At 39.8% G+C, this 13,662-nt stretch overlaps 1 protein-coding gene across 1 annotated transcript in view; it reads right to left on the reverse strand.

Annotated features, from left to right (window-relative positions):
* Window positions 1-1,713: 1,713 nt before the first annotated feature.
* smc4 (structural maintenance of chromosomes 4) overlaps window positions 1,714-13,662 on the reverse strand; it is a 33,117-nt gene continuing 21,168 nt past the window's right edge. The window contains exons 9-24 of the mRNA XM_073863305.1: window positions 13,443-13,593; window positions 13,124-13,288; window positions 12,803-13,036; window positions 11,431-11,616; window positions 11,186-11,345; window positions 10,687-10,914; window positions 10,533-10,612; window positions 10,235-10,387; window positions 10,024-10,150; window positions 9,757-9,946; window positions 9,424-9,568; window positions 9,019-9,192; window positions 6,222-6,404; window positions 5,865-6,097; window positions 3,576-3,759; window positions 1,714-1,990 (exon numbers count right to left, since the gene is read on the reverse strand). Of these exons, the coding sequence (XP_073719406.1) occupies window positions 1,829-1,990; window positions 3,576-3,759; window positions 5,865-6,097; window positions 6,222-6,404; window positions 9,019-9,192; window positions 9,424-9,568; window positions 9,757-9,946; window positions 10,024-10,150; window positions 10,235-10,387; window positions 10,533-10,612; window positions 10,687-10,914; window positions 11,186-11,345; window positions 11,431-11,616; window positions 12,803-13,036; window positions 13,124-13,288; window positions 13,443-13,593 (2,755 nt within the window). The 3' untranslated portion in view covers window positions 1,714-1,828. The remainder of the gene's footprint in view (window positions 1,991-3,575; window positions 3,760-5,864; window positions 6,098-6,221; window positions 6,405-9,018; window positions 9,193-9,423; window positions 9,569-9,756; window positions 9,947-10,023; window positions 10,151-10,234; window positions 10,388-10,532; window positions 10,613-10,686; window positions 10,915-11,185; window positions 11,346-11,430; window positions 11,617-12,802; window positions 13,037-13,123; window positions 13,289-13,442; window positions 13,594-13,662) is intronic.

Here is a 13,662-nt window from a genome sequence, read left to right on the forward strand (position 1 = left end):
GAAAAACATTTCAGGGTTTTCTCCATATATTGGACCTTAACAGTTAAAGGTTTCAATGCAGTTTAAAATTGCAGTTTCAACAGGCTCTAAATGATCCAAAACTAGCCATAAGGGTCATGCATACGTAATACTTAAGGTCGTGCTGGCGCATCACACAGCTGGTGCAAAACGAAAAGTTTTGGCTTAAAAATACATATTTTTTATTTTTCTTGCTGAAAATGACTATAGTTTCACTAGATAAGACCGTTTGGGATTGTTTAAATACAGTTCAAATGCAAAGTCCATTAAGATGAGAAAAATCCTGGAATTTTTTCCTCAAACATATTTTTTCTTGACTGAACAAAGAAAGACATCAACATTTTGGATGACATGAGGGTGAGTAACTTATCAGGATTTTTTTGATAAAGGTTACCATATTTAAATACAGATTTTGAAAAAGTTATGTTAAATAAAGACTGTAAAATACAGGCTAAGCATTAATAAATAAAATAAGTAAATGTTAATCTAATTTACAGCCTCTTACATGTCTGCATCTCAATTATTGGATATGCCTACAATATGCTACGGAAGGTTCTTCACTGCAATTCAATAAAATACATTTTTGTTTCCATGGTACGGCAGAAAAGCCCTTGATAGACTAGACTAAAGGCAAATCCCATTTCTCTGTCTTACCCCTTTGTTTTGCACGTTCACGTGAGAGTAAGGGCTATCCCAATTGGGCCTTACTCTCACGTGAACATGCAAAACTACGGGGTGAGGTAAGGGGTAAGACAGAGAACTGGGATTCAGCCTTAAAGGCTGTGTCCGAAACCACTTCCTTCCTCCTATATAGTGACTAAATTTGGCATCTGCCATTTTGTAGTGTTGTCTAAAACCCAAGTGAACAACTTAATTCCCTAAATTCATTCACTACTTTTTACCCAAAATGCACTCTGACTTTGAGGGTACATTAAATGTACAGTCGCTCACTCACTATTTCCCATGATACAAGAGGAGATGAACAAGTAAATATAATCATCTGAAGAATAGTGAGAGTAAACACCACAAATTTACCTTTATACACTTTTGTTAGTTCTTCTTGTCAGTTATTTTCTACTTTAAAAAAAAATAGGTGATACCTTTTATTTAAAATAGGAGACATTTTTATTAAATATAATAAACAAACAACAGTAAATAAGCATGAAAAGCAGTCGTTTCGTTCTCTTTATTATCATAAACCTTTACACTGTTTGTCACATTTGTCAGGTTTATGACAAATCTCTGCAACAGCTCTTTGACGCATAGCATTTACGTCAGTGTCCAAAATCGCTCAATCATTTTCATTCACTTATTCCCCATATAGTGAACTCAATTGTCATTCACTATATAGAGAATATTGAAGGGTTTCAGACACGATTACACCAGCCCCAGCCTCTATCAGATGACCACACACGTGGATAGCTGACACCAGCTCTGCAAGGACCTCAGACGACCCCTGCCCTGGACTATAAACGGATTATACATTTTCTTTGAATCTTCTGAATTGTGTTTTATATGTTTTTACATAATTCCTTCTGGTAAAGCTGCTTTGCGACAGTGAAAAGTGCTATACAAATAAATGTGAATTGAATTGCTGAGCAACATTGGACTCATGTTTAAACACTGAAAATAAAAGTTACGCTACAATTTACAGAGGCCAATTTAATTCATAGTTTATTAAAAAAATAAAACAAATAAGAGTGCAGAGCAACTATTTATTTCTGCTATAATGAATAAAACAGCTTATTAAAAAAGATGTAAAGATGAAAGTTTTTATAAAGATGAAGATAGGAGAGACATTAACACCACCTCAAGCCGTTGCCGTCTCCTCTCTTAACACAATGGTTTTAGGGTTGATAGCGACATTTTTGGTGGTGTTGTGTGTCTTATAGATGCCAATGAGACGATCGGCCATCTCAAACATGTTGTTCCTCAGGGAGATGATGATGAACTGAGCATTCTTGGTTTGTTCCTGAAATCATTTGAGAACACCATTAGAGACAGGTGAAAAATATCAGATCAGATGAATTCAGTAACAATGACATCTTAAACAAAATGAACAGGTTCAGTAAAACAGGATTAAAATAACACAAACAATATAGTCTTTCAGCATTTTATAATCATATTGATTTCATATAAAATAAACCCAAAGCAACATTAACACTGAGATTTGATTTTAGAAAATCTGCAGGGAGGAAGAAGCATTTAAATGAGAATGTATCTACAAACAGACTTGTCATTAGAGCGTTTCATTCATCTGAAGACATAATAATGGATGATTAAGCATCAGACACTCATATCAGTCCCTCCAGAAAAACGTGATTAAGCGATCGCATGAATCTGCATATTTATGCGGGGCCTGCATTTTTTAAATACGCTGCACTTTTGCCGCATAAATTGCAGATTTCTGCTTGCAAAATATGTGGGCTTGCATGATTTCATAATCCCTGAATTTTCGTAGCAAAAAGTCACATATATCTTAGCAGAAAGTTGAAAATGTTGCATTTACTTCACAAATGTGCAGCTATGTCCCCTGTTGTCATGGAAATGTTAGGAAGTGATGTAGTACAATAATACAATAGTTATGTAAATCACATTTTTTAAGAAAACGTGCCACAATCACACAAAAAACTCGAAGTTTTTCTGGAAGGAGTGTCATATAATCGCGGTCATACATATGAACAGAAGGGTAAGGGGGCGTGTAAACCAAAGTGTTTAAACGCGGCTTAAATGCCAAGTGGAGACTGACTGTAAGCATGATACTTCTATTCAGTCGTTGAATGATGCGCTGGTTGGTTGTTGTGATTTTGGTCCCACCCCTCCTCCACTGTGATTGGAATTTTTCAATTCTCTGCTCGGACAAAACCCACCAACTGTTGGCGTTTTTGAAAAGGGCAGCACTTTTATTGGAAACAATTGAAAACATACGCAGGCAGTGTTGGGGGTAACACATTACAAATAACGTGCATTATGTAATAATATTACTTTTCTGAAGTAACGCATAAAGTAACGCATTACTTTGTAAATGTACACATTAATATTTGAGTTCCTTTTACAAAAAAGTAATGGAAGTTACTTTTTTAGTTGAATTAATTCAAATAAAAAAATGATGTACTGAATCAAACTAAACAGTCACTTTATGCACTCTATGCGTACACACAACAGTTTGAGTCAGAAACCGAGATGGCAGGCCAGAGCTTGAGATTTTTGTGATAAAATATGCAATTTCTGAATGCACAACTTTTCAGTCATAAAAAACAAGCCTCAGCCAAGAAAAAGTAACTAAAAAGTAATGCAAGTACTTTCCATGAAAGAAAAGAAAAACTTTTTTGGGGTGTACCTAATATTGTAATGCAATACTTTTAAAAGTAACTTTCCCCAACACTGTACACGGGCATAAACGCTTTGGTGTGCACGGTACCTAAAGCTGTTGTTTAAAGGGTACCTCCACTATGAAGACTTGAGATCTTTACTACTTTATATTGCCACAGCGTGAATGCACAGCAATGGTGTCAAAGTAAATGATCCTTATATTAATTGTGAAAGAGAGGACTCACGTATATGTAGCAAGCCACGATAGAGACGTTCTTAAAGTCAAGTGCAGCGTCAATCTCGTCCATGAAGTAAAGCGGTGTGGGCTTGAAGTGATGAAGAGCAAACACCAGAGCTAAAGAGCTTAGCGTCTTCTCTCCTCCTGACAGATTATAGATCTTCTTCCAGCTCTTCTTTGGAGGACGCACACTGACGCCACACACACACACACACAGACACACACAACACAACACAACACATTAAAACAATATACTACAGTGTTTCCTCTAGGATTTTTTTCAGCTGTGGCGGCAGGGGGCGCCCATGATGATTATAAATGTACATTATTATTTTTTTTAAAGTAGAATATAGGCTACAGTAAACTAACATGTATTTTTTATCATTTTCATGCTTTCATTTACTTTTCCTTATATTTATAGCATATTGCTTTTCTATGTTTGATCTAAAATGTATTTTCTTAAAAAACGTTACATAGCTACGTACGTAGTTCGGATATTTCATTGTAGTTTTAATGTAGTGTGCATTGCAAGTTGTGCTCGTGTTTAGCGTAACAGATCTGTTGCAAACTCACGCACAGTCCTGTTTCATAATCCGCACCGCTGTGATTGACCGAACATCCATCAGCAGCAATTTTATTTCACACCCAGACCATTTGACATAAAGACCCCGAGCAGGTCACACCGCAAATCGCGCAGTTGAAACCTTTAACGGTCTTCAGACAGATCTTAAACACAAAGCACGGGGCCATTTAAAAACGAGTCAAATTTTGGTCTTGGATGTTAGACCCGCATTTTACTCTTGTCTATTGAGTCCCGACCTGCATCTACAACGCAAATGACGCGCGAAAAGCCTATTATTACACCCGTTACATCAAATATTATGCAGTTCACCCGCGTGTACCCCGACCTTGCTGTTTCGTCTGAAAACAGATAAAACAGTCTCACCGTCTGCCTCAAGTTTCTATTACCAACGTTCTTCTCTTCCACGGGAATAATGTAAGTTTCCTTACCAACAGATTCGACTATTAATGTCTTGCAGTCGCATAGATTCAGTATTTAGCCTTTTGTTTTTGGACAAATATCATATAATTTAATGTGAAACTTTGTGAGTGTCGATTTAAATCACAGAAGATTGATTGACAGCTGAGCGGTCAGCAGCGCGCTCTGAATAACTAATGGCCTGATAAGTTGATAATATGAGTACAGTGATTCCAAATGAATGTCCAAAAAACTCTTAATATGTTAAATCGAAAGTTTAATAATGTCTTTTCTCGCATCCCTGCGCTGCGTCCGTGTATATGCGCCGGTGAACATCAAATGCGTGATGACCTTGCACCTTAAATTACCCTAAATTTATAGTCATAAAGATAAAAGTAAAACAATATTCGAAACTTCAATTTGTGTATTTTTATTTGTGTAAACTCACAATAAGGTGAAAACCTTGTGCTTATTTAAATCATTAAAAACATGACGTGCTTTCTGCTGCTTTGGTCAGCGCGTCACAAAAAAAACAGAAACTCAAATACTTTTTATTCGTTTTGTCAATTTAATTATTATTTAAGTGTAACATATTTCGTGTAGGCTTATTTATTTTATTATTATTATTTCTCAAAACAGAGACGTAGCCTAATCATCCTCTGTTGATTTAAATCTATTTGTTCATTAAACTAAACCCATGGAAGAAATTATGATCCTTTAGGAGATTTATTTATAAATGAGTTAACAACGCGAATCCAGAAAGGAATTTATTTCTAAGAAAGCCAGTCTGGCAGGGCGTACATTTCTGTAGTTTTTTTGCGAGCTGCGGCCGTGGGTTTTGTCTAGAAGGGATACAGCAAATGCCGAAAAGTTAAGGATTAGATTTGGAGGTAGGATTATTAGGATGAAAACAGCGGCTCTGGCTAAATGAGATACAAATACATCCTACAATCGTGTGAAATTTTGTGTTTAGAGTTGGGTTTGGTTGAAGGATTAGGATAAAACAGTGGCCATCCAGCGAGATTTCGTTTGCTGTATCCCTTCTATCCACAACCGCAGGCGTGGCGGGGATGTTTTAGGCATGGCGGGCCGCCACGGTAGAATGTATATAGCGGAAACACTGTACTATCACATATACTGAAATAGATCTTTAATCGATTAACAAAATGTGGGATGTCTTAATGATTTTAAACCCTTTAAATCATAGCTAAACTCTTTAGGTAAGTGGATCTCACAGGCCAAAGTTAGTTGATGTAAATATAGTACAGCATTGTATTATGATTGTGAAGTAACAAAACACTGTTGATGCGTATGCACCTGAACATGATGCCTTCAGAGAAAGGATCCAGACTGTCTACCAGCTCTAGTTCAGCATCTCCACCCAGTGTGAGCATCTGATAATTCTCCTTCAGTTTATTAGTGATGATGTTGAAGCCGGCCATAAACTCATGCAGTCTCTGTTTGCGCAGATCCTCACAACCTCTCTTAAAATTGTCTCTCTGTGCGGTGATGTCATCGAGCTCTGCCACCCTCTGCAAATACAACTCCTCCTACACACACACACACACACACACACACACACGTACGTTTGTAAGTTGTGTTCATGCAGGCCACTTTGTTGATTTGTTCTTAAATGTTTTTCATGCAATTCCCCAATCTGACAGCTATATTCACCTTCTTCTTGAACTCTGCAATGGCACCGAGGTTGGGCTTCATATTGGCACAGCGGTCCTCCAGCAGAGCGATTTCATTCTTAATGACATCTGGATTACTGATCTCCTCCAACTGATCTGGGTTCAGTGTGGGCAGCTCTTCTGATGGTGTACCGTCAATGGAGTGCAATGACAGTTTACTGGCCTGAGAATACAACAGGAAACAAAAGGGAAAATTAAGATGAAAAATGTAATTGGCTGATGTTTAAAATGGCATTTACATTCATAAGGGCTCTAAACACTCAACGTAAATCACTGAAGTTAAGAATTATACGGTCTTGATTTGGTATAGACGGTTTTATTGGACGCATATGCCATGACGCGATTACGCATCTGAGCGTAACTGAACTTCCAGTCTCTGTTTGTTTAATGTTCTGACTAGTTGCTAAACTGAACTCTTAAACAAATATCTCGTCAAAAAATAACTAAATGTTTTGGTTTCCTAAAAACGAGGGAAGACGGCGATCATGGATTGCTGCTATTTGATGGGAGGTTTGGCAGCCGATCTGTAGTTAAGATTGCATACATTATATAGTACACATTTTAGGGGCCAGTCACACTAAAAGCATTTATGGCAGTTGCAGGCGCTTTTTTTTAATGATATTCTATGGGCAGGGAGCGTTTGCGCGCTGTTTATGTGCGCCGAGCGCCTTGCGTTTTTTTTGCCACCTGCCGCTGAGAGCGGAGAAGCGCCTGACGTCATTCGCGTCTTTCCATTGTCCAATCGAATCAGGGGAGAGGCGGGCCTTACGTGGTGGTGAGGGAAGTTTACAGTTGCTTTGAAGAACCGGACTCCACTCGCTCACTCTCTCCTGCATGTTTGTGCACCTCTCACCCTCAAACAAGGTCAGAGCAAGCGCCCTCTTTTTAAAGTTTCTGCTAATATGACAGTTAACAGCAAAAGAGCCCACGCCTCAATATTTGATTGACAAGACAGCTGACTCAGTGGTTGCAATGCTTAGCAATATGAAAAGCCGTGTCGCACTGCTCTTTTTTTAAAAAAAAGTCAGTGCGTCGCGCCTTGTGTTTGCAAGCGTTTAAAGCGCTTTTGCTGTGACTGGCCCCTTACACAGTAAAGCGAAGTGTAGTTTTTGATATGAATTTGAACTAACTGTTCTTTCATACCGCCACTGGTGAGAGTGTCAAAGTGTCCGGAAGTCATTCATTTTCAATGATAGCCGGTGACAAGCTCCGTCGGGCAGCGGCGCGTCACGTACAGTGTGAACCTCGAAGAGAGTTGAAATCAGCTCAACTTTATGGTAATGAGCTATGAAACGGTTTGGCGGCAACCAATTGAAACGCAGAAACGTTAGGCGGCAACCATTTGGAAGGCAGAAACCTCCGCTTAAAGGATTTCAGAGAATGCATTCGAGCATCAGAGCGTCCACTACACCTTCTCTATAGCGTCGTTGGTAGGGCAGCCAGAGCTTTTACTGATGCTCTCATGTTTTAATCTCTTCTGTTTGGCCATGTCTGGGTTTTCTTCTCTCACGACCTCCGTAAAAATTCCAGAGCAATTTACCTACTGTTTTTCGCCAAACTCAGAGGTCCATTAAGAAATTTAAACCTGCCAAATGCAAATGTCTGTGTTTGCCAGCAATATCTTTTGAAAATGCGTTTGTTTTCGTGTTTTGGCTAACGCGATCTGGCGTAAGTTCTTACTAGCGCGCGTATATTGTACTTCCTGCTTCCCATTCATTCAGACATGGATGTTTTTCCATTTTGGCAGAATAAAAAATTAAATCAAGCAAGCTGAATCTCATACACTGTTAAGGCTGCCAACTGTAATATCAGTCTCAGGTAAGAAGCTAAGCCTTATTTTTGTACACTCCTGAATGGTAATGTTAATTAATGAAGATAATAAATTCTTATTAATCGTGATTTCTTCATTTCTTTTGTTTTATATAACTGTCTGCTTATAATAAACCCAGTTAATTTGATTAATTCAGCAAAATTTCAAACATCACAAATGCGTATCCAGAGTACGTGATCTTCTGCAACACCCAAATGCGCGACTCCCACCTCTGTAATAGCCTGTACATTTTAGTCCCGTCCGAATCGGTACATAAAATCAAACATCGTGGGGGACACGTTGAAACTCAAAACGTCGTTTGGAAAACTAATCCGTCCCAATAGACCCCTTCACGGTTCACGTCACAGGTGGTTCCCACTGCGCATGTCGGGGTCAGAAAAGCCATTACATCAATGTTTACAAACCTTGAAGGGGTCTATAGTATTATAGACTGACATAGAAGAGAAGAAAATGTGCAATCATTTTTTTTCTTGAGCACGTAAAGTAATCTTGTCACTTCATATAGTGACGCCTAAATCATTAATCGCATGGACTGTTTTAACAATGTCTTTACTGTCGTTTTGGACCTTGACGTACCAGACCTTGAGAGTCGCGTTGCTGTCAATTAGGGGTTCAGAAAGCTATATGATTTCAAGAAAAAACTCTTTAACTCGTGTTGCGAAAATGAATGAAGGTCTTACGGGTGTGGAACAACATAAGAATTAATGATAACATTTTCATTGTGGAGTAAACAGACCCTTGAACTCTAGCCCATCAGCGGTAAGTTGTGCGGTTCATCCACTATTACTTTAAAGCTCGATGAATGAAGAGGCAAAGTCTACCATTATACAGACACTTAGTGGTAAGGGGTAGCAAAAACACACGCACACATGTGCTGCTGTGAAGGTATTATTCAGATCAAGTATTATCTATAAGAGTCAGATGACTGTGTACGAGTGATCAGTACCTCTTTGTCCCAGTGTTTGATCTTGTTCTGACACTCGGTGATAGCCGTGTCGATATGCTCCACCTTCAGCCGTACATTGAGAGACTCTTTCTGCAGGGCATGCTCCTGTTCCTGAAGAGCCTTGATGTCCTGCAGGACTTCACGATGTTTCTCCTGAACCTCAGGCAGGGCTTCCTACACAAACACAAAGTTAACACTGGATTTGTTTTTAAACACATGCTTTAGTTTTTTTTAAATGCATAAATCATCTCTCTGTAATCTTTAGATTTAATACATTTTTAACGAAACGAATTACAAAATGATAAAAACTCTAGAAAAGCTGGAAAATTAGCCTATTTTCAAAAAAGTGGAGTATCCATTTAAGGCCCATCTGACGGTCTTCTGTGTGAGAGATGCTGAAAGTACCTCAGCCTGCTGATACGTCTGCATGATCTCTCCGGCCTGCTCCTCTAGTTTCTTCAGTTGCTCCGTCAGCTGCTCCATCAACGTCTCATTATCTGCGATCTCCTTCTCCAACTGAGAGACGCTATCTTCAGACTTCTTCAGATTACTGTCACATCAGAATACAACATTCACATAACACACTGCCATGTTGTTTGAGATAATGTGAGTGGTTTGGCACATTATATTGCGGTGTGTGGTGCAAGACAATCAATATACTGTTATACTCAGAAACAAAGCACTAAATATAAACATGAACCACATGATGACGAGGTAAGGGTTTGAGCAGGGACTGACCGCCCAGCAGTCTTGATGGCCACCTGGGCTTTGGTGATGGCTGAGGAACATTCATCCAGCTGTGTGTTGATCTGATCCAGTTTGTCCTGTTGGGCCTTCAGCTTGTGACTGTTGATATCCAGGATGAGTGCATGCAGTCGCTTAACTTCGGCCTCCACCTTACCTGCTTTACTGGACGCCACCTCGAAGTCTTTAAGAGACAAACAAAAGTGGTGAGTATCAGCAGGCGTTTAACAACGCTGTATGCAACTCTCCTGTCAGCGATACCTTTCCTGAAGGTCTCCAGAGATTTCTCCATCTGCTTCTGCTTGGCTTTATCAGGAGCGGCTGAAATGACATTGGCTTCCAGATCTTTAATCTGAGTCTTCAGGTGAAGCTCCTGCTCTGCCAGACTCTAAAACCATAGCAGATTTCAGTGTTAGTTGAATAAAGATACAACCTCTTATTGATGATGTATTAGTGATGAATGGGGTCTGACCTGGATGCTGGCCGTATATTTCTCCAGTGTATTCTTCATGTCTCGGAGGTCACATCTGGCTTTGTGCACCTTTTCCTCCAGCTGAAGTTTTCTCTGCTGCCAGTCCTGTAGCTGTGCCATCTCTTTATTCAAATCGTTCTCCATTTTATCCAGCTGCACGCAAACACATTCATGTCCAGCCAGTGTCATTTAAAGTCAGACACATGTGAAATATTCATTTGAAAATGGATAATAATTGCAGTAACATTAAACTTTGGAAAAAGGTTTTTGGGGTGAACTCATTCATTAACCATCTGACCTGTTCCTGATTGACATCAGCACAGACCGAGGAGCCCATCCGGCCCTTCATCACTCGTCCTCCTCCTCCGGTCATGGTACCTGATAAGATGACAGCAGTGTGTGAGACAGATGAGTCTTTGTGACAAGCACACGGCAGCTGAACGTGCACTCACCGGCCTGTTCAATGATCTGGCCCTGCATGGTTACCACCCTCCAGCGCTTGTTTTTCTGAAACGCCACACGCGTGGCCTGCTCCAGGTCTTTGGCCACCAGTGTGTCTCTCAAGGCGAAGTAGAAGGCCGGACGGACGGCCTCATCCTTCACTCGGACCATGTCAAACAGACGAGGGGTGTCCTCTGGAGTGGAGATGGAGCCCATGTTCTGCTCCCACACTTTCATCTAAGCAACGTAAAACAATTTGTTATGGGGAAGACCATTATCTCACAAGACTAAGACAACTTAGTCTTTTTTCCATAAAAAAAGAAAAAAACTTAAATCAAATTCCATCCTTTTCCAAAAACATGTATGAACCTTGTTTTCTAGGATTAGTGTGCTTTGTGAAAGGGTGTATGTTGAACAAAACATGCCTGTCCCTAGGATGGTCTTCAGCTCTTCTAATTTATTTTAACTGCATGTTTAACTAATTTATGTCATGAGATTATTTTCTCATCTTGTCTAGAGCAATGAACGTGGCCACACCGATGTTCTGGGTCTTCAGGAAGGTGACACATTTCTGTGCCGTGTCGATGGTGTCCACTAATATATTATCAAGAGAGCCACAGCTGGAGGAGATGGCGACGTCATATTTCTCATCTATAGCACCCAGATCCCCCTGATGAGAAACATATGCTGATGTGACACTAGCAGCAATGTGCATTTAAGTGATACGACCGTGATTAAAGTGCGCGTGGACGTACCAGCCGGCCAAGGATGCCCGGGATCTTTCCTGAACGTTTCTGCTGCATGAGGGAATCCAGCACTTTGCTTCGGCTGCGGTTAGTAGACAGAGAGCTTTTGGCTTCAGCCACCTTCTGTCTCATATCTCCAACTAACACCCGCTTCTGTCTGTCCTGTTCAGAGATCTGCTGCAGCTCCTGCTCATCCTGAAACCCCCAAACATTCATCTTACAAACACATCTGTCAGGGCTTCACTTACCCACAGATTCTGCCCAATAAATCTTTTTTATTTCTTGTATTATGAAAAAAACTGATGTAAAGCCAAAGTCTGACACATAGTAAAATGACCAATCATTATTCAATGTGAAGTCACACATTATTGGTGTGCAGCAAAATCTGTCACCCACAGTACATACAGTATGTCTTGATATCAACCATAACCCCCCCCCAAAAAAGACAAACTAGTCGACAACTAATTAAGTTTTATCTAAAACCACCAATGCTTTATGCATAATGATAACATTCACAGCTCATGTAAAAGTTTATACTGGGAAAAAAGTCACTTACTCTCTCTCAACAAGTATTGTTTCGGAATAGTGAAAACTTGTAACTTGGTATAAACACTTTTTGTATTATTGCCTCCCTACTAGGGGTGGGCAGTTTGATCAAAAACCCATTTCCAAAATGAATCATTTTATTTCACGGTAACTGTATATTTCACAATATACTTTTTTTTTCTCTGATTATATTGTTTAAGGAATAAACATTTGCAGAAATTTGCCACTCACTGTAGCTTTTAACTTAATGCTCACCGCAGTTTTAAAATATGGGCAAGTTAAAGGGAAAATTCCCAGAATATAACAGATTAAGTCTTGATAGACAGAATTTTGTTTTTAAATCTGTTATTTATTTAGACTATTGAAGATACAGTTGAAAGAAAAAGTATGTGAACCCTTTGGGCTTACTTGGACTTCATCATAAATTGGTCATAAAATGTGTTCTGATCTTCATCTAAGTCACAACAATAGAGAAACACAGTCTGCTTAAACTAATACCGCAAAAGCATTATATGTTTTCATGTTTTTATTGAACACAACATGTAAACATTCATAGCATTCATAATGTTCATTTATTATGAGTGGATTATTTTACATGTTTCTCCGTAACACTCAGTCTAACATGCGGGTGTGCAGAGTTAGCCACGCCCACTTTTTTACATTACACGGAATAGAAAAATCTTTTACGTCTGACATTTTATTTCAAAACAAAATATAACGCCATACCGCCCAGCCCTACTCCTAATGACAAATCGTTTTATTGGTTTCCTAATCTTTGTAAGTCACTGTGGATAAAAGCATCTGCTAAATGTAAATACATTAATTCCACACATACCTTCTGGAGCTGCTTCTCACACTGGGGTATTTTGACGTTGAGATCTTTGATAGCAGCTCTTCTGTCTCGCAGCGTGTCCACAGCCTCCTGTAGGGCGTCTTTAGCCTGCTTGAGTTGATTCACAGCGGTGTTGTGCTGACTCAGATAGATGTCCAGCTCAGATTGAGCCACATCCATCCGTGAGCGAGTCTCATTCACAGCCTTACTCAACTCCAGCAGATCCTGCTCCTTTTTCTGCAGAAGAAAATTTGAAAACTTGTGTCATCATCACCTTTTAAACTCCAGTGGCGGAGAACGGTGCATGGATGTGAGTGATCTCACCTCCTTATCTTCCTGCAGGCCGCTGGTTTCCTCCTTCAGACTCTCCATAACCTGAGCTAACTTCTCCTCCTCATCCAGCTTCTTCTTCTCCAGCGTCTCTTTCTTAGCAGACGCCTCCGTGATAATCTTCTCACTGCTGGCAGGAACGCTCCTTACCTCCTCCAGCTGAACAATAAACATCAAATGCTCATGACAATCATTATAGTTACCATGAGCAGCATATTATTAGGCTTTATGACGATACGTCCTATATGCTTAAGATCTCAGGAAAACAAGAGACATACTCTCAGACCCAAAAGTCAAGGCAGAGATAACTCACCTTCTCCTTGTCTTTCTGTAGCTGTTTCTGCTGTTTCTTGGTTTTGCTCTTGGTATGTTTAAGTTTCTCGCGGACCTCCACGTCCTGCAGGTCCAGCTGTGTGAACTTCTCCTTCTGGCTCTCTATGAACTTGGTCAGCTTGGTCAGTTTTCTGCAGAAGAGAAACAAAATGCAGCTGAACTGTGCTGCAATGTCTGAGCAATATACATGCACAAAGGAG

Source organism: Misgurnus anguillicaudatus, chromosome 24, assembly GCF_027580225.2.
Source record: "Misgurnus anguillicaudatus chromosome 24, ASM2758022v2, whole genome shotgun sequence".
Lineage (NCBI taxonomy): Eukaryota > Metazoa > Chordata > Actinopteri > Cypriniformes > Cobitidae > Misgurnus > Misgurnus anguillicaudatus.